This window comes from Pelophylax lessonae, assembly GCF_965119305.1.
Source record: "Pelophylax lessonae genome assembly, chromosome: 3".
Lineage (NCBI taxonomy): Eukaryota > Metazoa > Chordata > Amphibia > Anura > Ranidae > Pelophylax > Pelophylax lessonae.
In genome coordinates, this window is record NC_138770.1 from 107323005 (window position 1) to 107349415 (window position 26411).

Sequence of the window (26411 nt, forward strand, 5' to 3'; positions counted from 1 at the left end):
GAGCAATGTATATACTGTCCACCCACTGTACAATATTTGTCATTATTGTCTTAGAAAATACACTGTAATGTTTATTTAAAAATAACATTTGCCTTGTCTCTTCATCTTACATTGCAGCCTTACCAAGCTGCTTACATACTGGCCAGCCACTGTACATTATTTGTCGTTATTATCTCTAAGGTGATTTTCAAGATAAAACCTTGTACTTTCTATGTGTTGCCTATTGAATTGTTCATGTACTGTCCTTATGCTAGCCAATTTCAAACAAAAACAAACAGGGTCTATGTTGTACCAAATACCTCCCACTTCTTAAGAATAGACTTCACTGTGCTTCTAGGCATTGATAGCCTTTGAAACTTTTTTGTCCATCTCCTGACTTGTGACTGTCCCCAACCTTATCCCAGAGACCCCGACAGTACCTTGCCACCCATAGTTGATTGTTTGCTTCAGTTGCACTAACAGTGACTGAAATGCTCCAGGAAAACTCTTTTCACGCTCTTTTTAAAATGACTACAGCTGATCACAGTTGAAAGTCTAATGGCTTTGTGTGCGATCGAGAAGGTGATTAGCTACACCTGATTAGGTTTAAAATTCATTTCTTGGAGGATGGTAATCCTTTTTCCTACTCAGTGATTAGGTTTTTTTAATTTTATTACAGCTGGATAAAACAAAAACTGTATATTTTCATTTCAAAGCAACAAATTTGATTATTTTAAAGGGGGGTTATTATTTTCTATACCTACTGTACTATGTTTGTTCACCAAAGCACAAGCAGCTAAAGTTTGAAGCCTACCCTGCATCATCTTTAACGTGAACCTCATCCCTAAAGCCCTAGCCATGGAATAGATAAGTGTTACAAGCCTCCACAATATTCTGCTATGCATCATATGTGGCATGATTACAAGGGATACTTAGGCATGGCAAATTCATGACAATTACACATGACCAACATAAATTTCAACTCAAGTTTCTTTTCATTTTGGATAGAGTGACGAATAGATATGATTTCAACCAGATTTATTTCTGTCTAAACCCATTTGGAACATTTCCCACCCTTTCTGCTCCATGACACCTGTACACAAACTAGCAGGTGTGGACATCACCAATACAGGAATGCCTGGACAGCAATAAGAACATTGTCAGAGGTCCCAACCCTTTACTGCTTTAGTAAAGGTTTTTGTGTACGCCCCCATTGCAGAGATTTCCCACCACCTCCTATGTTGGGCCTTTAGTTTTGAAAACACGACAGCTTGGATGTATTAAAACTAATTTTAGGGAAGTATTATATTTCTGTGTTCAACCTTTTGTACTTTGGTTCACCATACAAACTCCTGGCAAGCTGTGGGTATAGTTACACTATTGTTTATACATTCTATAGCATTCATACAGAGTAAAAAATAATAAGTCACGGTATACTTTGCTGTGAATTTAGGTAAGAGGTGAGCACTGCAGCTTTAGGTATGTTTATACAGTTTATACATTTTTTTAAACCATTACATCATGTTTTTGAGTTTTTTTCAATAGATGTGGGCAAGGCCTTGCTAGATTGAGGGCTTATATTTATTGTAAGATATATAAATGTGTTCTGAAAGGTATTCTCCATTACTTCAGATGAAGACTGAGAACAAGGACTGCAAAACAATCCTCATGTAAAAGGTAAGAAGTAGACCAGGTCTAAATGGTGTTAAAATCATTGTGGGGTTTCATGTGAGGTGCGCAATACTTGGGCAGGGTTTCTGAAAGCTACAGAGCTTTTAAATTAATACAGCTAATACATATGGTTAATACTTGTCTAATGCTTCATGAATTTGAATGACACTTTAATTCAGTACATGGGGAATGCAGTTGCTGACCACCTTCTAAAAAATGAGTTTTCCGTCTTTGGCTTCAACGAGTCTCTGATGTGACCATGCGACACCCATGCTGCAGCACTTCGTATATAAAAATACAAAGAAAAAAAGTATATTTATTACTGTATATTCAGCCTGATTGCAGTACAGTAATAAACTAGATAAATTAGAAATAAAATAAATATGAAGGCTTTAATTGGACTTTAACCGCTTGCCGACTGCTCACAGTATATTTACTGCGGCAGTCAGCCCCTCACAGGCAGAGTGACGTAGGTCTACGTCGCTCGCCTGTGAGGCTCTGGGGAGCGAGCGCGCGCCCGCGGAGGCGCGCTCCCGCTCCCGCGCGGTCACGGACCCCCCCGCGCCCGCGGAGGCGCGCTCCCACTCCCGCGCGGTCACGGACCCCCCCGCGCGTGTGACCAGCGGACCCGATGTCCGCCGGTCACTCGGCGATCGGCGGGGGAGAGGGAGAATGTCAGGCAGCTTGTGTAAACAAGCCACCTGTCATTCTCCTCGCTGTAAAAACACTGATCACATGGATCTACTATGTAGATCCGTTGATCAGTGTCCTTACAGCTCAAGCCACAGCCAATCACAGTAGAAAGCACGCCCCTAGGGACACACACAGCCCCTCCCTCCCAAATAAAGTTAACCCCTTCACTACCAGTGTATTTTTACAGTAACAGTGCATATATATAGCACTGATTACTGTAGAAATGTCACTGGTAACCCCAAAAGTGTCAAAAATGTCAGTCAAGGGTCCGATCTGTCCGCCCCAATGTCGCAGTACCGCAAAAAAAATCGCAGATCACCGCCATTACACGTTAAAAAAAAAAACACCAAAAATGACAGAAATCTTTCCCTTTGTTAGTAAACGCGATAACTTTTGCGCAAACCAATCAAAATACGCTTTTTGCGATTTTTTTTACCAAACATAGGTAGCATAAAACAAATTGGCAGAAAATTTTAAAAAATTTTGATTTTTACATTTTTTTGGGGGGGAATTTCATATAAAAAAATTTGAAAAATATTGTTATTTTTGCAAAATGTACGCTCTTTTTTTGTTTATAGCGCAAAAAGTAAAAATCGCACGGGTGATCAAATACCACCAAAAGAAAGCTCTGTTTGTGGGAAAAAAAGGACACCAAATTAGTTTAGATACAGTGTCGCACGACCGCGCAATTGTCTGTTAAAGTCACGCAGTGCCGAATCGCAAAATACCCCCTGGTCGTTTAGCAGGAAAATCCTCCGGGGCTTAAGTGGTTAACAGACTTTTTTTACTTACCGTATATCCTTGCAGGGCACTGCTGTTTTCCTGTTGCTGTACTCTGTATTGAAAGGTGAAGGGTGTTTCAGGCACAATGCAATTTATTAAAGAATAACACCTTCACTCCATTCCCAGGAATGGTGGTAGCATATAATAGTTGTGTGGCTTGTACGATTTTTTTTTTTAGTTTACCATAACACAGAATTTAGATTATTGGATTGCACACACACACACTAGAACATTGTTTTTAGTTTTGCCTAATTTATATCTTGTATAGTGCACCACTAATGTATATTTGGACATTTAATATCTAAAGCCAAGATGTTTTTTTTCTTCTTTATTGTAGGGAAGTCTTAGAACCTTTATTAGTATTTTTATGGCTGTTAGTGTACCATTCACCCTCCCTATTTGTTGTGGTGACCATGGAGGTGGGTGCTGTAGCCCGTAAACACATTGTCTGCATTTTGGGCCACACACTTGTACCTGCTCCCACATGTCTGTTAAATTGGGGCCTGCAGCTGTGTTCATACAGTCTCTGTATCTCCATAGAGTAACATAGGTTGCGTGCATACAGCTCCCGGGGGCTGCAGTAACATAAACAAACTTCCCGAAGGTGATGAAATTATAACAGTTGTCACCACAGGTGAGGGTAATTCATCCAATAGGAACACCTTTTCTAAAGACAGCTGCCTATTAGGGGATCTTTTCTCATTTTGGAGAAATTTCTTTTCACCCCCAGTTGCCTCTATATCACAGAAAGAAAAGGGAAATTTCCGCAATGGGACATACAGTATCTCACAAAAGTGAGTACAACCCTTTACATTTTTGTAAATATTTTATTATAGCTTTTCATGTGACAACACTGAAGAAATTACACTTTGCTTCAATGTAAAGTAGTGAGTGTACAGCTTGTATAAGAGCTGGTTCACACTGGGGCAACTCAAAGTCTCCCCGACTTTGATTCACCCGGTGCAGCACGACTTCATCGCGGCTTGCAAACGACTTCTCTAATAGAAGTCAATGCAAGCCGCTCTGATGTCGCCCCGAAGTAGTGCAGAAACCTTTTTCTAAGTCGGAACGACTTGAGTCGCTGTGATTAGAACTGTTCCATTGCACAGAATGAAGAACGACTTGTCAGGCGACCAAGTCTGGCGACGATTTTAAATAAACTCAAGACTGGAGGTTAGAGGCCTTTCTTTATAGCATTCCTTACCCAATGCCATCAGCCAACAGCCATCATGCCTTGAAGGGACCAACTCATCTCCGCAGCCTCTCTTAGTTCTTTCTTGGCTTTTTTTTTGTTCAGTACATTTTCTGAATTTAATTTCTATTTTTGTCTCCAGGTTTTGCTGCAGACATGTATTTAATTGACCCAGTTACAATTGTCCTCTCCGTTGTCACCTGTGTTTTTTTGGCAATTTTTTCATTTGGTCAGAAGAAAAAAGTTCATCCAAATTATCCTCCTGGACCACCATGTTTGCCTTTTATTGGAAATCTGCACATTATAAATTTCAATAAACCTTATTTAACATTTCATAAGGTAAGATTTTGGACTTTAAAATGTATGGTTGAAGTGTATGTAAAAATAGATTCCTGGCCCCAATAACATTTTTTAATCAAGAATACACAAAGTATAATAAAATTTAGTATAAGTCTGGCAATAAATCAATAGTTTTTTTTTTTGTTCAGCCTATTGGCTGAATAAAAAACATGTCACGGGTTCCTTCAACCATTCTAGCAGCTTGGATGTGCAAATCCCCTTGCTGGGCTATTGTATTCTGACAGCCACTGCACAGTGCAGGGAAAGAAAAGTGTATGTACTTTGGGATCCATGGTGAACTATAGAGGGCCAAGGACAGTGTATACTACTACAAGGCATGTTCTTGGGGCCATGTTAAAGTCTCCACATTTCAAACATTGTTCTTACCTGCCTAGTCCAGGGAGGAGAATTGACAGGTCATCAGTCATTGGCAAAATTATAGCCATAGTAGGCTCTGAGTGGCAGTGCCAATAAAGCTAATAATCTTCCTATTCATCCATGGGAGCCAGCATCTCTAGTGTAGATAGTTCCTGGCTGATTGACCCCCAGCCCAAAGGTGCCCACTAAGTTCCAGTACTAAAATGTTTTGCCAAAAGCCAATGCTGGGACAATCAAAAAGTCTGTTCTCTAAAGAAAGCAACTACCAGCATTTTTTCTCCCAGTAAATGTTAATACCGAGTGGGGGGGGGGGGGGTTCTCCCACTGACCACTAATCTAAATTTTCACTGACCCCCAGTGTAAGGGAGCACTTTTCTACTGACCTACATTGTAATGAATGAAGAACTGGCCCATTGACCGGGTGTTTTTTTTCATTGACCGCTAATCTAATGGAGGCATTTGTATTACCCACCATTATGAAAGGGGAGCTATGCCCTGACCTTGGGCGGACATGGGGGGGGGGGGGGTCTGTTCTCTGACCAATAGTGAGAAAGAGATAAAAAAAGAAAGGTTTCATAGACCATCACAGAACAACAGTATATTGGAGATGAAAATAGGTGGCAAATATCAGGTGTTTCAAAGATTTCATTGGAATGGAAGGGGATATTAGTAATTTTGATATGTGGACCCATGATTTGTCCCTGGCACTGGTGCTTCTCATCTCAACTTGCTCCGTAGGATGGCTGCAACAACAATGAAGCAGTATAGCCACACTCAGGTGCTCACTAATGACATGGAGTTAAGGGTTAAATATTAGATTTTTTTTAGTGAACCCTTTGAAGCAATATACACTATACAGTTCTAATTTTTAGAGTTTATAAGCATTGTCTTTTTTTTTTCTTCAGCTGGCTGAGAAATTTGGCTCAGTGTACAGCCTACAGATAGGACCTCAGAAGATGGTTGTGCTGTGTGGCTATGAGACGGTGAAAGATGCGCTGGTCAACCATGCTGAGGAGTTTTCTGGAAGACCCTATGTGCCAGTATTTTTTGATATGTTCAAGGAACATGGTATATTCATACATATTTTTTATTGTGTTTTATTGTATGACCAAATCAACATACAGAGAATTATAGTACTGATCCACTGGTCATGTGAACAGATTTTAAGGTGAGTTGCAGATCAAAAATTCAGACCCTCATTTTTCATGGTGCAGTTCCGGTGCAGTAATAAAACATCCTAGGAGGACAATAATAATTTTACCATATATCAAGCCCTCCAAGACTGCTGCATGCAAAAATCTGAACATACCACAGCTCCTTATTTGAGTTGGGAAAAGCTCTACTGTTTATTATGGGCGGGAATTTAAATGTAAAGTAAAAGGTAAGACAACAAACATGCATGGATATATGCAATCAACACAGCAACGGCTTCAGAAGGCATAAACTCCCAAATAACATGTGAATAGTTCTGTAAATTCAGGCTGCAATGGAATGTACAAAGCACAAATCAAAGTAAACTGGGAGTTTGCCGGCCAACTTAAAACCTAAGTGTAGCCTAAAATAAAGAAAAACAGGACAAAGGAAGTTAATTACGTTCGGTAAGATGTGTCCCTTGTGCTGCTGTGTCTTCCTTTGGATTAAATATTCCTCGTCTGATGCCCCCACCCCTCATCCCGCTGCACAAATCAAAGTAAACTGGGAGTTTGCCGGCCAACTTAAAACCTAAGTGTAGCCTAAAATAAAGAAAAAACAGGACAAAGGAAGTTAATTACTTTCGTCTGATGCCCCCACCCCTCATCCCGCTGCCATAATCGTCCAGGGCAGCAGGGGGTAATACAGCTATGTGGCTGTCACAGGCTTTCATCAAGAGAGCCCAACTATGTCCACCCTTTCCGACCATCTTTTCCATTCATAGAAGCTGTACTACAGCTTCTATGAATGAAATGTGATCCATGAATAGAAGGGCAGACCTATCAATCATTCGCCTGTCCTTTATTCATAGATCCTGTTTCATTCATATAAGCTGTAGTACAGCTCCTATGAATGGAGCAGCTGGGCAGAAAGGGTGGGCATAGTTGGGCTCTTGATGAGAGCCTGTGACAGCCACATAGCAGTATTAACCCCTGACACACTGGGAGATTCCAGCAGTGGGTGTGTGGGGGGGCTTTAGAGGAGGAAAATGTAATTTAAGGAGGACACAGCAGCACAAGGGACACATCCTGCTGAAGGTATGTAATGTGCCTTGTGCTTTTTTTTTTTTTTTTTTTTTTAGCTAAATTTAGGCTTTAAGCTTTAGGCTTCATGATCATTAATACATGTGGGTGTCTTTTTGCTCTTCTTTTTTTATTGTGCTATTGTGCAGTGCACTTTAACTCTCCTGCGCTCACCTATCACATAAAGTATAACAATCACAAACACCAAAAAACATGACTGCAGCATATAAAGTCTCCAACCTTTTTGTGGTATATTTTAACACTTACAGTGCAATGCAGTAAAATAAAATAAAAAAGCTACCTACATTTATTACTGTTGAGGTAGAATGACTGCATTAAATTAAAGAAATAAACTAGGCTTCAGTTTGGTTTTAGGCAGCCTACTAGTTGCCTAGAATTGTCCTTTAGACTGATAAAATGTATTTGTTATTTTATTTTTTCTTTAGGTGTTATATTTTCAAATGGTAATAACTGGAAAGCTATGAGACGATTCACTCTTTCTACGCTGAGAGATTTCGGGATGGGCAAGAGAACAATAGAAGATAGGATCACTAAAGAATGCCAATGTTTGATAAACGTTTTCAAAGCCTACAAAGGTCAGTGGTAGTGTAGCCTGGTTGATAGATCTGAGACTGCAGAATATCATATACTTCGCACAAACTGTTCTCACTATCTGTAGAGATTTTCACATCTGTACCGGGTGACAGGGCCACACTACACCTATTATTAGTAAGACCTAGGCTCCTTATTAGAATCTTCTATTATTAGCTGGTGTCTAGTTCCTGGTAGTAAGTAGTCACAGTCCACCATCAGGCTAATGATGATCAAATAACTTCATATGCATATATGAGAATTACTGTAAATTTGAATTATATTTGTTCATGTAATTACCAGTTAGCAAGGCAGTAGAGCAGGCTGTAGCGTCTCTATATGCAAAAATCCAATTTAGCAATGGAGCCTTCAATGTGGCACAAATATCTAGTGGTACCTTATGCACTCATGGTACCTCCATGCCCCTCCTTTGCCCAGAAAACCCCTTGCTGGGAGAGGGATGTACATGGGTGTTAATGCAAGGCCCCTGGGAAAAAGCCGACTACTCACAAAGTCCTCCCCAACCCAATGAAACACTGGAACCCTTAGAATTTCCTCTTATACCCCCCCCCCCCCCCCCCGAGGACATCCCCCTATTTGTAGCAAGTCGGGATATGTTTCCAAAACTCTCCAGAGACATTCTGCATTTGCAAAATAACAAGATGCACTCCTTGTTCCCCTTTGATCCATGTTGCTTAGATTTAGGTTTATTATTACTAAACTATGAGTTTTTAATAATAAATTTGCTTGTATTCCAGGAAAACCATTTGAAAACACCATGATCATGAATGCTGCTGTGGCCAATATCATTGTGTCCATATTGCTTGGTCACCGCTTTGATTATGATGATCCAAAACTTTTAAGGCTTTTAACAATAGTCAATGATAATGCCAGGAATGTTGGTACACCAATGGTTTTGGTAAGTTTATTTTTACTGCAAAATGTTACTATCATACTGTTGGATAACTTTACAATGTGAGGCTCATAAAGCAAGCTGCTCCAGGTGTCTTCTCACTAGCTCAGGTTCTCTTCAAACCACCAGGGAATCCCCAAACCCCCCCTATATGAAATTTAAACTGGTTTCCAGGATGGATAAAAAAAATTCCCTTGCGTGTCCCCAACCCCAGAAAACAAGTTAGTCTAAACATTTCAAGAAATGGTCTTCAGATCTTCCAGGTTGACTAAACTATCACAATGTAGGGATTGCACATTACTTTGCCAATTTGCAGATTTCACTTATGGCTGTCAGAGGAGTAAGGCATGGTTTAGTGTGTTAAGCAAAAAACATAACCACAAAAGGCCATTTCTTAAAATATAATTTGGTTGTGTTTATTTGATAACTTGAGTCCCTTTTACAATGCTTGCAGATTAAACTCTTTTGTAATAAAGGAAACACAGAAGAAAGTCCACATATATATGTAGCACCCTCCTAGGTAGGTGCTAGGAAAAAGCATATTTTTGCTCCTTCTGCTTATCAGGGGAGCCTGATCTGTTAGTTTGCCTGTCACATGTTTCCAGGTGTGATTCACTGGGTCTGAGGGAGTGTCCCCACTGCCTCAGACCCAGTGAAGGGAGCTTGTTGGACAGTGGAGGAAACCTAGTGTCACGATCCGGGGTCAGGCTCGAAGACCAGTAGCTATAGCAGTCGCAGGTCACACTGGAACCAGCAAGATAGGAACACTAGCAGGTCACCCAGGCAGATGACGCAGGCTCACCTGAGGTGCGGAGTCTAAGTACTAACCGGTTTTCACCAGCGCTCCTGAAGGTGGAGATAGATTTTGCTGCGTGTTAGCACCAGGTCGCGGCCCTCAAGATCGCCCCACCAGGAGGTGAGCAAGTCAGAGTTCAGTAGCAGATAGGGATTAAGCTGAAGCATAGTCAAGGAGAAGCCAAAGGTCGGTAACCAGTAGTTGCAGGTTGGGATCAAGCAGAAGAGTAGTCGAGGAACAAGCCAAGTGTCGATAACGGATGGTAGCAAAGATAGGGACGGCAGCAGGAGAGACAAGCGAGATATCGGCTGTTGAAGGCACAATATTCTGGCAACCAGGAAGTGCAAGGACATGGCTTATATCAGGAAGTTAATGGGAGGAGTAAAGGGTTCAAGGTTCAAGGCAATAAAGATTAACAGCAGGATCATTCAAGGATTTGTCCAAGGAGCTGTCCAGCATTCCAGTTAGCTCAGCGAGTAGAGTCATTGCCAGACACCATGGAGGTCCCAGGTTCAAGTCCGGGTCCTGACACCTAGCCAGTGACACATCATGTTTTATGGCAGTCCCAGTGGGAGGTCATTCCTGCAATGCATCCTAGGATTGACCATAAATACGGAGGGGACATGTGACAGGGCGTCTTTGGTGGGAAGCAGAGTCCCAGGAGGAGGTGGATAGCTGTCTCTCCTCCTGCAGTGTGTGAGGAAGGTGGTTTTAGGTGGTTGGTCTAGTGAACCAGTTGTGGAGCTGAGCTGCAGAGGATCCAGAGTGTTGACAGTGGAGCTGCTGGCAGAGTCTCTTGGGAAAAAAAAGTGTCTGTGAGTACCAGGGGGTTTTCCTAAGGGTCTGCCCAGGAAGGGGGACCACTCCAGAGAAGTCAGGGGGATCAAGGAGCACAGGAAGTCTAACAGTAAAGGGGGTGCCGTGTAGTTGACCCTGAAGAATAGGAACAAAGGGGGGTACCAGGAAGGGCCCTGAAGATTGTTCTGCAGTACAGTACAGTTTACCTCAGACAGTTCATTTCTTACTACTTCACTTCTACTGACAAGGAGAAGCAGCGGCCTAGCCGCACTTAGCATTATTTAGTCGTCCCAGCTAATTGTGCTTAGTTATATAAGTTGGCGTATCCCACTCATTCCCTTCTCCCATCCAAGTTCTCAATAAAAACACAAAAACCAAAGCTCCTAGACTGTTTCCTGACTGAGCCAAAATCACATGGAAAATGTTGAACTGTCGTGCTGTTGCTAATGGTAACCTAGGGGAGCCCGTAACCAGAAGCTCCCAAGGTAGTAGTTCTATATATATATATATATATATATATATATATATATATATATATATACACAGGAGGAAAGTCTATATCCATCCTGCTGTGGGTTACCATAAAATTAGATCACCTTAAAACTTCAAGCAATGGTCCTCAGGTCTTCCTGGTCTACTCACTTACAAGAAGAAGGACAGCTCTATTTAAGGTATTGCACCTAAACCCTACCTGATAGTTGCAGATCAGCATGACGAAATTCTCATATTTATAGATTTGCTGCACAACACTGCCCAATGGCACTCCTCCAGAACAATTAATCCAGAGGGCTAGGGAAGCTGTCCTGATTCTTCCATTGCTTAGCTGGCATCACTTTTTGGCATCCATATTGCATCTTCCCTTTCCAGACAAAAATAACAGGATAAAATTGAATGCCCATTTAAAGATAAAATAACAAAACCAGCTTTTGCTACAATATTCATCTTCAACCCAGAGATTTCCCCAGGCAGTACTTTTTTCTGCCACTAGATGTCTTCATTCCTTTGGCCAGCTATGTTTGGCCCACTTCTTCATGGTACAGGTTGTCCTGGACCCACCCCTATGTCTGGACAGTGAAAGGAGAACCAGCACTGTCTCAAGCTCATCTCTTTGTCAGTTTTTTTTTCTTTCTACCATCATGCTTCTTGTCAGCACATGAACTGATTGGCTCATCGTACTGTTTACTCTTTTCACACTCCAATACTGTTGTACACAGAGTGTAAGAGGCTGTTACTAAGGCCAATTCAGGTACTTACATTGCTTGCTTTGAGAAAAAAATGTATCCTTCATATACCTATAATTTGTGTTTATTCTGTTTACAGAATATGATAATTTATCATTATCAGGAAACTAACTGTATGTTTCTTCTTTTAGTTGTACAATGCATTTCCATCTGTGGTCCGATGGCTGCCAGGGAATCACAGAGATATCATTCCAAGCATAGAGGAATTGCACAATTTTATCAGAGAGACCTTCACCAATCAGAGAAATCAGCTGGATGTCAATGATCAGAGGAATTTTATTGATGTCTTTCTTGTCAAACAAAAGGAGGTATATGTAATTTCTAAGGAACCTACTTGCTTCTACCTGCTCATTTTAGTTAAAGTTGTAAGGGAGACAGGCTCAACTAGTAATGGCAGCAGTAAATCATTCAAGAAACAGAGACTTCCAGGAATTGTCCATGCACTCCTGAGCTTTTATTCAGCAAGAATGTAAACAAACATAATTAAATGCAGAAGTGTAGAATTTAATGTACACAAGACCTGAATTGGGTCACCCTTATGGAAGACCGGGTGCTAAACACCGGCAGGGGCTGGTTCTATGCCCCAGAGACTGCACAAATCTAACTCTAAAATAGGCTGCAATCCAAAGAAAATTCAAACCCTGATAACTTTATTCATCCAAACAACATGAAGAGAGTCCCCACCACCTGGGACCTCCTCCTCTGACGTGTTTTTACCTACAAGGCTGGGCTTATGATTAAGCCCAGCCTTGTAAGTAAAACGTGTCGTGTCAGAGGATGAGGTCCCAAACAGGGACTCTCTGTATGAATAATGGTAACAGTGATTGAATTATCTTCGAGTGCAGCTGGTCTTTTCTTTTTGGATTTGTACAGTTACAGTGCAGTAAAGCTTACTGACTAGAAGGGAGCTTTGGTTTGGTCCAAACTAAGTTTTATGTTAATTGAGCTGCACACAGGACATAACCCATCCTACAGCTGCGCATATACAAGGGGGTGAGGATGCTTGTAACATATTTTACCTATAATGGACATGTGTCCATATCAGCCCTATGATATCAGTAAAATCCCTGCTAGTTCTGTATACATCAGCTGCAGGGCAGGGAATCTTCTGCTTGAAGCTCATTGGCCCAGCAATGGCAGCTAACTTCTGAATTTGGGTTAAACCTTCTTCAAACTCAATCAAACAGGTTCAGACCCAAGCCCAGGACTTTTTAGGATTTAAGAAAAAAAAAGGTTTGTTTTCTTCGTAACAGACACAAATCCTGGGGCCTCTGCATGTGTAGGTGAGAAAACCAGGTGACATATATACATCATATACTACCCTACCAGCCAGTGTTCCACAAGGGTTAAAGAAGGCTCTTTCAGCCTTAACGTGTCACACCTGGAACACACGACAGCCTAACTAAACAATCAGACCCCCCTGATAAGCATACACAGCCACCCAGATGTTTTACCTAGCACCTACCTAGGAGGGTGCTACATCTATATATATATATATATATATATATATATATATATATACACAAAAAATGTTTTGGGGTTCTAAGTAGTTTTCTAGCAAAAAATATTGATTTTAACGTGTGAGCAACAAGTGTCAGAAAAAGGCTTAGTCTTCAAGTGGTTAAGGGAATTCCTTGGGGGCCCCCAGGTCACCAGAACTAGTGTCCCCATTGAAAGATTTCCCCTCTATTACTTTTCTGGGGGCAACCCAAAATTTGGTCGTTTTTTACTTGAACTTTCAACTATAATGATAATGATAAACTGGATAGAGAGGGTGAATCTCACTAACGGGACTCTATCCAAACAAAAAAAAAAAAAAAACATTTTGCCTTTAGTTATACTTTAATTGGTTCTGAGGAGTACTCTGAAAAATGTATCTTTTGTCTTGAATTCCTCCTAAAAAATAGCAGTGCCATTCCTGTGCCTTAAGCCTCATAGCTGTATATACAGTATGCAGTCTAAGATCATCCAAGGTACTGCTGCCTCTGAATGCTAGTCTTCCAAATATGGAGTGAAAATTGGTTACATAGTTACATAGTAGGTGAGGTTGAATAAAGACAATAGTCCATCCAGTTCAACCTGTTGTCACTACTGATGTCACTACTGTGCCGTGTCACTGTTCTCCATGTTATACAGAAAGTTGCAGACAAGCATCTCTTCTGCGTCATACATTCATTGCATCTATGCTTCCTATTCCTCATCTGCTGCTTCATGAATTTTCCACCATAAATCATCAGAGAAGCAGCACTGACTTGAGGAAGCAAATCTCTGTCTCAACCAACATGGCCCCTTCCACACAAAGACATGGTGCAGAACAAGACATGGTAAGCCAGTAATGGGGAAAAGATCAGCTGCAGGGTAACCACAGGCAATACTTGTGACTGGCCTTTCCCCTCAGCTTCTTTTTTAGGGCACAGCTTCCACAATTCAGATTCTATTTGCTAAAATGAGTAGTTATTGACCACATTATTTCTCATTAATAGCAAAAATAGTCATCTTATTAATCTTATGGTCGAGTTGGGACCAGCAAACAAGAAAATGTTGTGTAAGAGGGGATCCTAGTTAGTACATTGATGTAAGGGGGAGAACTTTGAAATCACATGCTCTAGTGATGAAAATACCACCCTAGATATTAGAGCTAAATCAAATATGATATACTCTGAAATGTTTGAATTTCAGGAAAAGCCAAATCCAGAGTTATATTTTAATGATACAAATCTGACAATGCTGGTGACGGATTTGTTCGCAGCTGGGATGGAAACAACCTCCACCACTCTCCGATGGGGCCTCCTGCTGATGATGAAATACCCAGAAATACAAAGTAAGTGATGTAATTTGTTTGGTATTATCCATTCACCTCAATCTTCCCAGTTATGTGACAGTTTCCTAATAACTGCTTAGACCATATAACTGGTTTAGAGATCATTTTTCCATGAGGAATGCCACCTTATCATGAATATAGAACATTACTGTCATTGCTGACAGCTAACACTTTTAAACACAAATCAGAAGGGACAGCTTCCATGTTTTTATCTGGATAGGTAGCCACCACAGGGGACAAAGGAATCCATTTATCAATAATTATCTGTCCACCAAAATGTTCCTGAAATAGCTTTCTTATCTTTTAACTAACAAGAGGATTGGGAATGACTGGATATTTCTTAGGAGAAAACAGAAAGTCCTTTAAGTAAGCCAGTATGCCTTTCCTTCAATGCCAGAACATGTTCAGAAGGAAATAGAAAAAGTCATTGGTTCTGGAGAGCCTCAACTGATACATCGAAAACAAATGCCGTATACTGATGCTGTTATCCATGAAATCCAAAGGTTTGCCAATATCGTGCCAACAAACGTTCCACATGCCACTACACAGGATGTGACTTTCAAAGGATTCTTTATACCCAAAGTAAGTATTACATTTTACCTTTCATTCAATACTAAAATATAAATTATGAAGTGCATTTGTTCCCAATTCAAAAAACTGCAATACTATATTCAAGTGTTGTTTGTATGTCACAAAACTAAGTGAGGGGAAGTGAGCTTTAGGCTCTTTCAAGTCCATGTGGTTAGAAGTTGTTAGTGAGAAATGCTGCTGGACACTTCATTTCCTCTAGGGCTAATGTCCGAGAAGGCAATTTAAAACCTGCTCAGTGCATTTGCGAGTTGTCTGCACAAAAACCTTTCCAAGTATCTGTTCCCAAGCCAACATACCTGTGATCTCTGTTCCAGTTGAACCTATCTTACCCTAAAAACGATAAGGGTGAGATGCAGAGATATACAGGGAGGAGTCATTGGTTTTCTATGCCTGCCGCCGATGGGAGGAGTGTAACCAGGGGATGCAACCTGGAGCCACCTTCTGCAAAGCCTATCATCCTTTACGAGGTTCACTGGTGAACCCTGGGTGGTTGCTTAGACCAGCCTTTTTCAACCAGGGTGCCCAGGCACCCTGGGGTGCCTTGAGCCTTCTTCAGGGGTGCCTTGAGGCTTCTTCAGGGGTGCTTTGGCAAAATTCCTAAAAATTGTATATAAGCCAGCAGGGTGGATCAAGCCTGCCCTTTAGTTACACAAAGCCACAGGTTTTCATTATGCACCATTATGACTTTCTAGACACTGGCATCCTAACAACCAATGATGTCATCAGTTGATAAGGGAATGTCTGTTGCCTCCACATCATCCTTGTTTGACCCTCCTCTGCCCCTCTCCCTACGCATTAGGGTGACATTAGCTAACTGATGGAGAGAAATTGAGGGAGAAGAGAAAGATTGGAATACTAGTCAGTACCAGTGTGAAAAAGTGTATTTGCTTTGGAAGAAAAAATCACCTCTTAAGTTGGGTGTCCTACGTGTGGATGTTGCTGCATTGTGTCAAACTATTAGAAAAGTTTTTTACATTTTAGAATGAGGTGCCTTGAGACTGTCCATAATTTTAAAGGGTGCCTTGACTTAAAAAAGGTTGAGAAACACTGGCTTAGACCATGTGACTCAACCCTTTTTAGGGCCTACATTCTCCAGACAGCACGATAGTGCTCTGAAATCCAGTGTTTACAGGGATTCTCATAAAGGGCTTTCATTACCATGTGCTGGGTAGCTTCCCTACTTTCTGTATGCCATGTCAGGAGTTATACTTCTTCTAAAGACTTCTTCAAACTTCCAAGGCAGGTTTATTGTTGGCGTTGGTGACTGCCAGTAATATCCTTGTATTGATTATTTAATTCAACAGACATTCTCTATGTGAGAGACAACTAGGAGTCTATAGTGGATGACGCACCCGGATGTATCTTGCAATACAGTTGAAAAAAAAGGTTTCCTGTCTCCAGATTATCCACCAAAAGGGAGTGGGTGGACTGGGTGTTGATGACGGCAGACTAAGATCCCAATTCTTCTACCAGAACAGGGGAAGACTGACAACTTATGGATCCCCTGGACAATAGGAGATCATGGGGCCCCCTGTGTCCCCACCCATACTCAACCCACACCCGCACAAAGTCCCACCTGCACTGCCCACAATACATGCGTTTGTCACAGAATTTCTCCACACTATGTTCAAAATAAATGTTTTATATAAAGAAAAATAAACTTACATTAAAGTGCAACTATGGTACATTTCCAAAATGTACCATAAAAATACAGTATTAAAAATCTAAACACAATGTAGAGCAAATTAGGAACAAAATAAATATTTGGGGAAAAATTAAATCGCAGATTTTTCAATTTGACAAACTATATTCAAATTTCCGAAGCAATAGCAAAATGATAAACCAAATTACCCTAAAAAAATGAAAGACAGTGAACACAGATGGGGATCACAGGACACAAAGAGTTCTATTCACTCATCAGTATGGGTTCTCTACCTACAATATTCATCCCACACAAAGCAGGAGAATAAATCCACTGAGCGCTCCATGTGAGGAAGAGACAAAGAGAGGAAACTTTTCCAGAAAAATTTAAATTCTCACTCTTAGTACACAATTCACTAAATGTCAGAGAAATACCGTCACAGTGCAGCCAGGTATAGGCGATATCCCCCAAAGTGTCCCCCATTATCTCCTCACCCTATCCCCTCATTATCTCCTCACCCCTTCTCCCCCAGTCTCCCCTTGGTCGAACTTGAAATAAGCAGTGCACAGGGGCAGTAGGGCAGAGCAGGGTGGGGTGGGTCAGGCAGGCAAGGTAAACAGGGGACAGCAGGGCAGAGCCAGGGCCGGATTAAGAGCATCATGGGCTTGGTGCTGAGGATTTTGAAAAGCCTTAAGGGCCGTGCCTTGGCATGTACCCAGAGGAGGAAGGGTGCAGCCATGCATGCCTAATTCAACATGGGATGCTGTCTCTGAAGCCCATAAACACATCCATGCATCGGCAACTGTCCCTCCTTGTCCGGCCTTCATGCTGTGTGGGGAGGTTCTGAGGGAGCTGCCTGGGGAAGCGAGCATAGAAGCCAGACTTCTGTGTTTACAAGTGACAGAAGAGCGGTAACAGTGAATATGGCCAACCCGGGGCCTATATAAAAAGGTAGGGGCCTGGAGCTGCAGCTCCAATAGCCCCTACGTTTATCTGGCCCTGGGCAGAGCACAAGGGGTCAGGAGGACACACTACATGGGGAGCAGCAGTGCACAATATGGGGCACACCAGTGCACATTATGGGGGGGGGGGGCACAGCGGGGCACGTTATAGGGAACACCAGGGTAAATTTTGTGGGGGGGCACAGCAGGGCACATTACATGGGGGGGGCAGCAGGGGCACATTATAGGGCACAGCATGGCACATTAAAGGGGGTAGTAGGGCACATTATGGGGCACAGCAGGGAACATTACATGAGGCAGGGGGGCACAATATGGGGCAAAGCAGGGCATATTACAAGGGGGCATGAGGGAAAAATATGGGACACAGCAGAACACATTACAGAGGAGGGAGGAACATGGCACATTATGGGGCACATCAGGGCATATAAAATGGGGGAAAGGCTAAATTATGATGCACAGCAGGGCATATTTCATGAGGGGGCACAGCAAAGCACATTACATGGGGGCCAGAGGGCACATTATGGGGCACAGAGTAGGGCATATTATGGGGCACACAAGAGGGTACATTGAAGGAAACAGCATGGCACATTATAAGGCACAGTAGTGCATATTACATGGAGTAGAAGTGCACATTTTGGGACACAGCAGGGCACATTACATGGGGGTGGGAGTACACATTTTGAGGCACAGCAGGGCATATTACAGAGCACACAGCAAGACTTATTATGATGAACTCAGCAGGGTACATTATTGAGCACAGAATGGTGCATCCCAGTGCACACAGGGGGACACAAGGAAGGGCACATAACAGGGCACACAGTAGGGCACATCACTGGGCCCACAGTCGGGCACAGGGGTTATAATGGGGCATATGGTAAGGCACATCACAGGGCACGCAGTAGGGCAAATTATGGGGCACACAGCAGGCTACATGACAGGGCATGGGGCACACAGTGGGGCACAACATGGAACACACAGTAGGGCACATCACAGGGACATAACAGGGCATGTCACAGGGCACATCATGAGCCACAGGGCACATCAGGGGTACACAGCAAGGCATGGGCCACATCACAGGGCATGGGGCTCACAGTAGGGCAAATCATGGGGACATACATCATGTGGCACAGGGCACATCAGGGGGTACACAGCAGATAGGAATATAGAGCAGTGAATATATAATAGCCCTCTTAGATGCAAGAATTTTTTTCTGGTTAGAGAATCTAGAGATTCCATTGTTTGATTTGTTTATTTCGTAATGAATGAAACAAAAAAAAAAAAAAAAAAAAAGATTTTAAAAAATACACAATAACAGTAAGTAAAGTAAAGTAAAAAAATGTTTTTTTTTAGTAAAATAAATAGATTAAACATAAAAGGTACCCAGCAAGGTTTGCCTTTGTTTTTTTGTGCAGAATCCAGTACATTTCATTGTAAGTTTAATTCTGGCAGAGACACTGGTCCTCAAAAATTACCAGTAGTATTCTGGCATTGTTTTGGTGAAAAGTAAAAGCCCCAAACTGCACATGCAGCCATCTAGTCTGGTCCCTGAAGACGGTATTTAGGCCTCATGCACACTGGATGTTTTTGGCTTCAGGCCTTTTTTTCTGCAGCCAATAAACTCTCCAGCATGTTATCCAATGTGTCCATGCACAAAGACTGTTATCAGCAGTTTTTGGCAGGAGCGTTTTCTGGCTGGAAAAAAAAAAACTTTGGAACTAGTGGGTTTTAGGAGGAGTTTTTCAGCTGTAAAAAAAGCTGATAAAAGTGATAAAAGTTGAAAAATGCTGAAAAATGTGGCTTTAATCAGCATGTTTGAGCCATAAGCTTTTGTGAGAGTACAGTTTTTTATAAAAAAAAAGCTAAAAAGACGATAAAAAAAAGCTTCTGAAAAATGCTGAAAATCGTATTCTTCAGCTACAACTTTCTACCAGGGCCGGACTGGCCTACCGGGATACCGGGAAAATCCCCGGTGGGCCGCCGGCCCTGGGGCCGCATTGAGATGGGGCCGCTACCGCCGCTTTAAGATGGGGCCGCTGCCGCTTTAAGATGGGGCCGCCCGCTACCGCCGCTTTAAGATGGGGCCACCCGCTAGTGCCGCTTTAAGATGGGGCCGCTTGATACTGGCCGCTGCAACCCCGGCCCCCGCTGTTCTCCGGCTCCAGCGACGGATCTTCTCCTACGCCAGCCGATGTGAACGTCATCACGTCACATCCGGCGGGCGGCGGCGGATCATCATCTCCTGCATCTCTGAATGATGGCGCCGATCCCTCCCCCAGCAGCATCTTCGCATCGCAGCAGAAGGACAGGTCACAGTGTGAGGCTGAGCGGAGCAGCAGAACCTGAGCTGCCACATGTAAACAGCCAGGTAAGAGTAAATGCTCGGGGGTGGGGGAGGGCTAGCCTAATGCAATGCTGGCCCCCTAATGCAATGCTGGCCCCCTAATGCAATGCCGGCCCCCTAATGCAATGCCGACCCCCTAATGCAATGCCGGCCCCCTATTGCAATGCCGGCCCCCTAATGCAATGCCGACCCCCTAATGCAATGCCGGCCCCCTAATGCAATGCCGGCCCCCTAATGCAATGCTGACCCCCTAATGCAATGCTGACCCCCTAATGCAATGCTGGCCCCCTAATGCAATGCTGACCCCCTAATACAATGCTGGCCTGGCCCCCTAATACAATGCTGACCCCCTAATGCAATGCTGGCCCCCTAATACAATGCTGACCTAATATAATGCTGGCCCCCTAATATAATGCTGACCCCCCTAATATAATGCTGACCCCCCTAATACAATGCTGACCCCCTCCCCCTAATACAATGCTGATGCGCCACCCCCCCCCCCAAATTTAGGGGGAGGGGGGAAACAGTATTGTATTGGGGGGAGGGGGAAATCAGCATTGTATTAGGGGGAGGGGGCCTTGGGGGGGTCAGCATTTTATTAGGGAGAGGGGGGCGGTCAGCATTTTATTAGGGGGAGGGGGTTAGTGTTGTATTAGGAGGAGGGGGCTGAGGGGAACAGCATGGTATTAGGGGGAGAGAGCCAGGGGGCTCAGCATTTTATTAGGGGGAGGGGGGTAGCATTGCATTAGGAGGAGGGGGCTTGGGGGAACAGCATTGTATCAGGGGGAGGGGGGGAAGCATTGTATTAGGGGGAGGGGGCTGGGGGGGTCAGCATTTTATTAGGGGGAGGGGGGTTAGTATTGTATTAGGAGGAGGGGGCTGGGGGGAACAGCATTTTATTAGGGGGAGGGAGGGGAACAGCATTGTATTAGGAGGAGGGGGCCAGGGGGGGGTCATCATTTTATTAGGGGGAGGGGGGTTAGCATTGTATTAGGAGGAGGGGGCTGGGGGGAACAGCATTGTATTAGAGGGAGGGGGCCGGGGGGGGGGGTCAGCATTGTATTAGGAGGAGGGGCTAGGGGGGAACAGCATTGTATTAGGGGGAGGGGGGATCAGCATTGTATTAGGGAGAGGATAAGCATTGTATTAGGGGTAGGGAGCCGGGGGGGGGGTCAGCAGTATATTAGGGGGGTTGGAGGGGATCAGCAGTGTATTAGGTGGAGGAAGGAATCAGAATTGTATTAGGGGGAGGGGCCCGTGGAGAACCGCATTGTATTAGGGGGAGAGGGCTGAGGGGGGGGGCAGCATTGTATTAGGGGGAGGGGGCCGGGGGTGATCAGCAGTGTATTAGATAGTGGGTAGGGGGGCCATCAGCAGTGTATTAGATAGTGGGGAAGGGGGTCAGCAGTGTATTAGATTGTGGGAAAGGAGGTAAGCAGTGTATTAGATAGTGGGGAAGGGGGGCCTGTTCCTAGAGCCTGTGGCCTCCCAGCTGGGCTGTCCTTAATTCTGTATGAATGGTAGGGAGCCAGAGAGCGCTAAATGTCCGTTGGGTAGGGGCGCAAATTACTTGCCTTGCCTTGGGTGCTAACAACCCACGCTACGCCACTGGGGCTGGCATAATAATGGTATGGGGCTGGTATGAAATTATTTCCAGGGCTGGTTTTTATTCCCAGTCTGGCCCTGCTTTCTACAGCTATTGCTACTGGCATTTTTTTTGTTACTGTCCAGTGTGCGTGAGGCCTTAATATCAGGTATTCAAAAGACACCAAACATGATATGCATTGCCCTTAGGAAATGCATTGTGACCAATTTGGTTGCTGCACCTTATAACAAAGGCATGCTTGGTATCAAACAGATACTTCTTCTCATATCCATTAGTGTAGCCATGTTTTAAAATTATAATTTCATTGCAGTACAAATTACAAAATATTTCTAGAGTTGAGTGCTGGATATGTATGAAAGGGCGGTTTTAGATCATGTCAGTCCAAACTCACCAATGTGGTAGACTTACAACTATTCACAACAAGGTTATATTCAAGTTTCTGGTTTTCTAGGTCCTTTTAGGTACTGTTTTAAACAGATATATGTGACCCTGGGCTAAGCAGAAATTATGGTGCTCTGCTTGTATTAGAGGTATGCTTAGGTTGGCCTGTGTTCTGGTGTGGGGGTGTTTAATCTGGTCTGTGGCTTTTAAAATTTGACAATTTTTTGCAATACAACATCAGGATAAAATCTAAATGTTTTGTCGCAGACTTGTGAATTTTGGGAGAAATGAATATGTGCAACTTGGCCTCTCCCACTGCCCAATAAAACAATGCCTGGATAAAAAGACTGAAGGACTGAGTTGGTAATCTGTTCTTTCTGAATAAATGTAGCTTTTAGTTGTGCACCTTGAACAGGTCCATCATCAAATAACAACTGTTACTTATGTCTCCAAATGTTTCTCTCCTCTATTCTTTGCAGGGAACTCAAGTGATTCCATTACTGTATTCAGTCCTACGAGACAAGAAGCATTTTAATAAGCCAGAAGAGTTTTACCCTCAGCATTTTCTGGACCCGGAGGGAAACCTTGTTAATAATGAAGCTTTTATACCATTTTCTGCAGGTGAGTATCCCAAGGAGGGAAACTCTAGATGGCCAAAAATGTATCAAGGCTTTCTCTGTGGCTGTGACCAAAACAGGGTCAGCAGTAGGGATGGGCTTGATGTAACCGGTTGTCCCCATCCCTTTCTTATAAAAGAGCTGTCATGGCTCAAGAGGCTCATTAGCCAGGAGGCGTGTGAAGAGGCGGGAGCGTTTTTTTTTTTTTCCGGGTGCGGTGGGCGAAGTGATTGACGATAGATTTAATTTGGCGGACACTATTTTGTTATTTTTATTTTTTAATAAAGGACTTGTCAAAAACTGGCTTTTGTGTTTATTTTTTTTGTACACTTTTTTGGTGAATGGGTAGGGGAACGAAATACCCGATATTCATTCACATGGGGGGGGGGGCAGGATCTGGGGGCCCTTTTGTTATAGGGGGCTTCCAGAATCCGATAAGCCCCCCACCCGCAGACCCTGACAACCACAGCCCAGGGTTGTCTGGAAGAGGCCCTTGTCCCCCATCAACATGGGGACAAGGTGCTTTAGGGGGCACCCCAAAGCAACCTCACCATGTTGAGGGCAAGCAAGCCTGGTATGATTCAGGACGGGGGGGTGCTTGCTCACCCCCCCCATCCTTGCCAGCCAGGCTGCTTGCTCGGCTAAGGGTCTGGTATGGATTTTGTGGGGGGGACTCCATGCCGTTTTTTTTTTTTTTTTTTCATTTTTTTTTTATCTGTATTGCCAGGAGCTGACAATACTTTACAGCCGCAAGCAAGTTTAAATTACATTTTTCCTTTAGAAATGTCAGTATTACTACAGCAGGCTACATACATCGTACAAATGCGCCACTTTATAAGCACATTGGGGGACCCCCAAGGTACAATATTTAAAGGAATTTTTCATTTTTATTGTATCACTTTAAGCATAATTTAAATCACTGCTCCTGTAAAAAGGATCGTTTTAAAAAAAATATTTTTGCATTGATACATATCCCACAGGGCAGTACCCAGGTCCCCATATACTTTTTATGGAAATAACTTGCATATAAGCCTTTAAAATTAGGACTTTTTTCATGTTCCTGTCCCATAGACTTTAATAGAGTTCGCATGTTCGCTAGAACTTTTTCCCTGTTCGGGATGTTCTGGTGCAAACCGAACAGGGGGGAGTTCAGCTCATCACTAGTCAGCAGAGATCCCCAATGCAAAAATTACAAATGGTGCCACAGTTAGTCATTTCTGCCCAGTTTTCCCAGATAAAAAGATAGGCCAAAATGTAATAGGTTAGTCTAACCAAAAGTGATATATTGCCATTTCATATATCACATCTACATGAAAAAAAAAGATAGCGCTGTGAAATAAAATGATAAACTATTCACCCTAAATGTATATACAGGTTCATCTCAAAAAATTAGAATATCATCAAAAAGTTAATTAATTTCAGTAATTTAATTCAAAAAGTGAAACTCATATTTTATATAGATGCGTTACACACAGGGTGATTTATTTCAAGCATTTGTTTTCTTTTTATTTTGATTTATCTAGTGAAAACCCAAAATTTAGTATCTCAGAAAATTAGAATATTGCATAAGACCAATAAAAACAAAAATAAAAGGATTTTTAAGACAGAAATGTTGACTTACTGAAAAGTATGCCCATGTACAGTATAGTACGCACTCAATACTTGGTTGAGGCTCCTTTTGCATGAATTACTGCATCAATGCAACGTGGCATGGATGCGATCAGCTTGTGGCACTGCTGAGGTGTTATGGAAGCCCAGGTTGGTTTGATAGCGGCTTTCAACTCTTCTGCATTGTTGGGTCTGGTGTCTCTCATCTTCCTCTATACAATACCCCACTGATTCTCTATAAGGTTTAGGTCAGGCAAGTTTGCTGGCCAATCAAGCACAGTGATGCCATGATCATTAAACCAGGTATTGGTACTTTTTGCAGTATGGGCAGGTGCCAAGTCCTGCTGGAAAATTAAATCAGTATCTTCATAAAGCTGGTCAGCAGAGGGAGGCATGAAGTGTTCTAGAGTTTCCTGGCAGAGGGCTGCGCTGATTTTGGACTTGATAAAACACAGTGGACCAACACCAGCAGATGACATGTCTCCCCAAATCATCACTGACTGTGGAAACTTCACACTGGACCTCATACGACCTGGATTCTGTGCCTCTCCACTCTTCCTCCAGACTCTGGGACCTCGATTTCCAAATGAAATGCAAAATTTTCCACAGTTTATGATGATTTGGGGAGCCATGCCATCTGCTGGTGAAAAGGTGTCCATTTAAGATGCAACCTCCAATAGCACCCCTGGCAAGGGCAAATTATATTTCACACCAGCTTCAATTAGAAACATAGAAACATAGAAACATAGAATGTGTCGGCAGATAAGAACCATTTGGCCCATCTAGTCTGCCCAATATATCTGAATCCTATGAATAGTCCCTGGCCCTATCTTATATGAAGGATAGCCTTATGCCTATCCCATGCATGCTTAAACTCCTTCACTGTATTTGCAGCTACCACTTCTGCAGGAAGGTTATTCCATGCATCCACTACTCTCTCAGTAAAGTAATACTTCCTCATATTACTTTTAAACCTTTGCCCCTCTAATTTAAAACTGTGTCCTCTTGTGGTAGTTTTTCTCCTTTTAAATATGCTCTCCTCCTTTACCGAGTTGATTCCCTTTATGTATTTAAAAGTTTCTATCATATCCCCTCTGTCTCTTCTTTCTTCCAAGCTATACATGTTAAGGTCCTTTAACCTTTCCTGGTAAGTTTTTTCCTGCAACTGTGTGTATTGAACTGTGTGTATGTATATAATAGTTTTTGTAAATCAACTACCTTTAAATTTACTACGTGAAATGTGCTCAACCTCCTCCCAACATCCAATCTCACTTATCGGATCATATTGCCTCTCATATTAAATGATTGGCAAATAGATGTTACTTCCACTCAGTAATGGGCTTTCCATTCCCCTTTAAGGGGTCCACATAAAAAAGAAGACTTGGATAGTGCAATACCATCACTCAATCAAATTTTGTTCATACCCAGTTAAAAACATATTGACACGCAATGTAAAATATATCTTCCCTCAATCGCCCACAAAATCAGTGTTACTTTGTTATGTCAGGCTCTCATTCCTGCCATAGTGCCGGCAGTTTTGGGACATTGGATTATTCGCCATGCTATGGGTCTTGAATATTCCACCAATGAGATCCCCCTGACATAATTTCCCTATGCCCTCTTTTTTGGGTGATCCCTTTCTACTTATGTTCTGTGCTACGGTCACAGGTAAGCTGATTTCTATTGTGTTGTGTATTCATCTTAACTGTACCTTACTCTCACGTAGTCTTGTCTATGGCCAACAAACATGACAAAAAATAGATTGTTCTACCAGTTATATGTACCACATAATAATTTGTACAAGGTTTTGGAAACTGGTGACAGAAAAAGCTCCGTGGGCACTAGCAAAGTGACACACAAACCCCCATAATGCACCTACATTGCAAATGGTAAAACGATGGCTTATACAGGGTTGTGAAACAAACTACATGTGTCACAATGGGACCGAGAGGGACACAGAGATGGACAGATATATGTCCTACAGCTGTAAAAGCCAATATTCTTCCTTAGTCATTAGTTTTATAATAGTTTTATACTTTATCTCTTTTTCCAAGGTAAAAGAAGTTGTGCTGGAGAGACTCTGGCTAAAATGGAACTGTTCCTCTTCTTTACAACACTGCTGCAAAACTTCACCTTTCAGGCTCCACCTGGAGCAAAACTGGACCTCACAGGCGCTGTTGGCTTCACAACCCCTCCACTGAAGCATGAGATCTGTGCAATTCCTCGTAGTTAAAGTGATAGTAAATATATGAATA

The 26411-nt window shown here is 42.7% G+C and overlaps 1 protein-coding gene across 1 annotated transcript; it reads left to right on the plus strand.

Moving 5' to 3' along the window:
* Nucleotides 1-4474: 4474 nt before the first annotated feature.
* On the plus strand, nt 4475-26411 carry LOC309549046 (cytochrome P450 2K1-like; the record flags this gene model as incomplete). Its single annotated transcript, XM_082249008.1, has 9 exons — nt 4475-4657; nt 5941-6103; nt 7695-7844; nt 8598-8758; nt 11719-11895; nt 14267-14408; nt 14806-14990; nt 22411-22552; nt 26211-26411. 9 exons carry the CDS (start codon nt 4475-4477, stop codon nt 26387-26389), a joined length of 1482 nt encoding a protein of 493 aa, XP_082105134.1. The 3' UTR covers nt 26390-26411.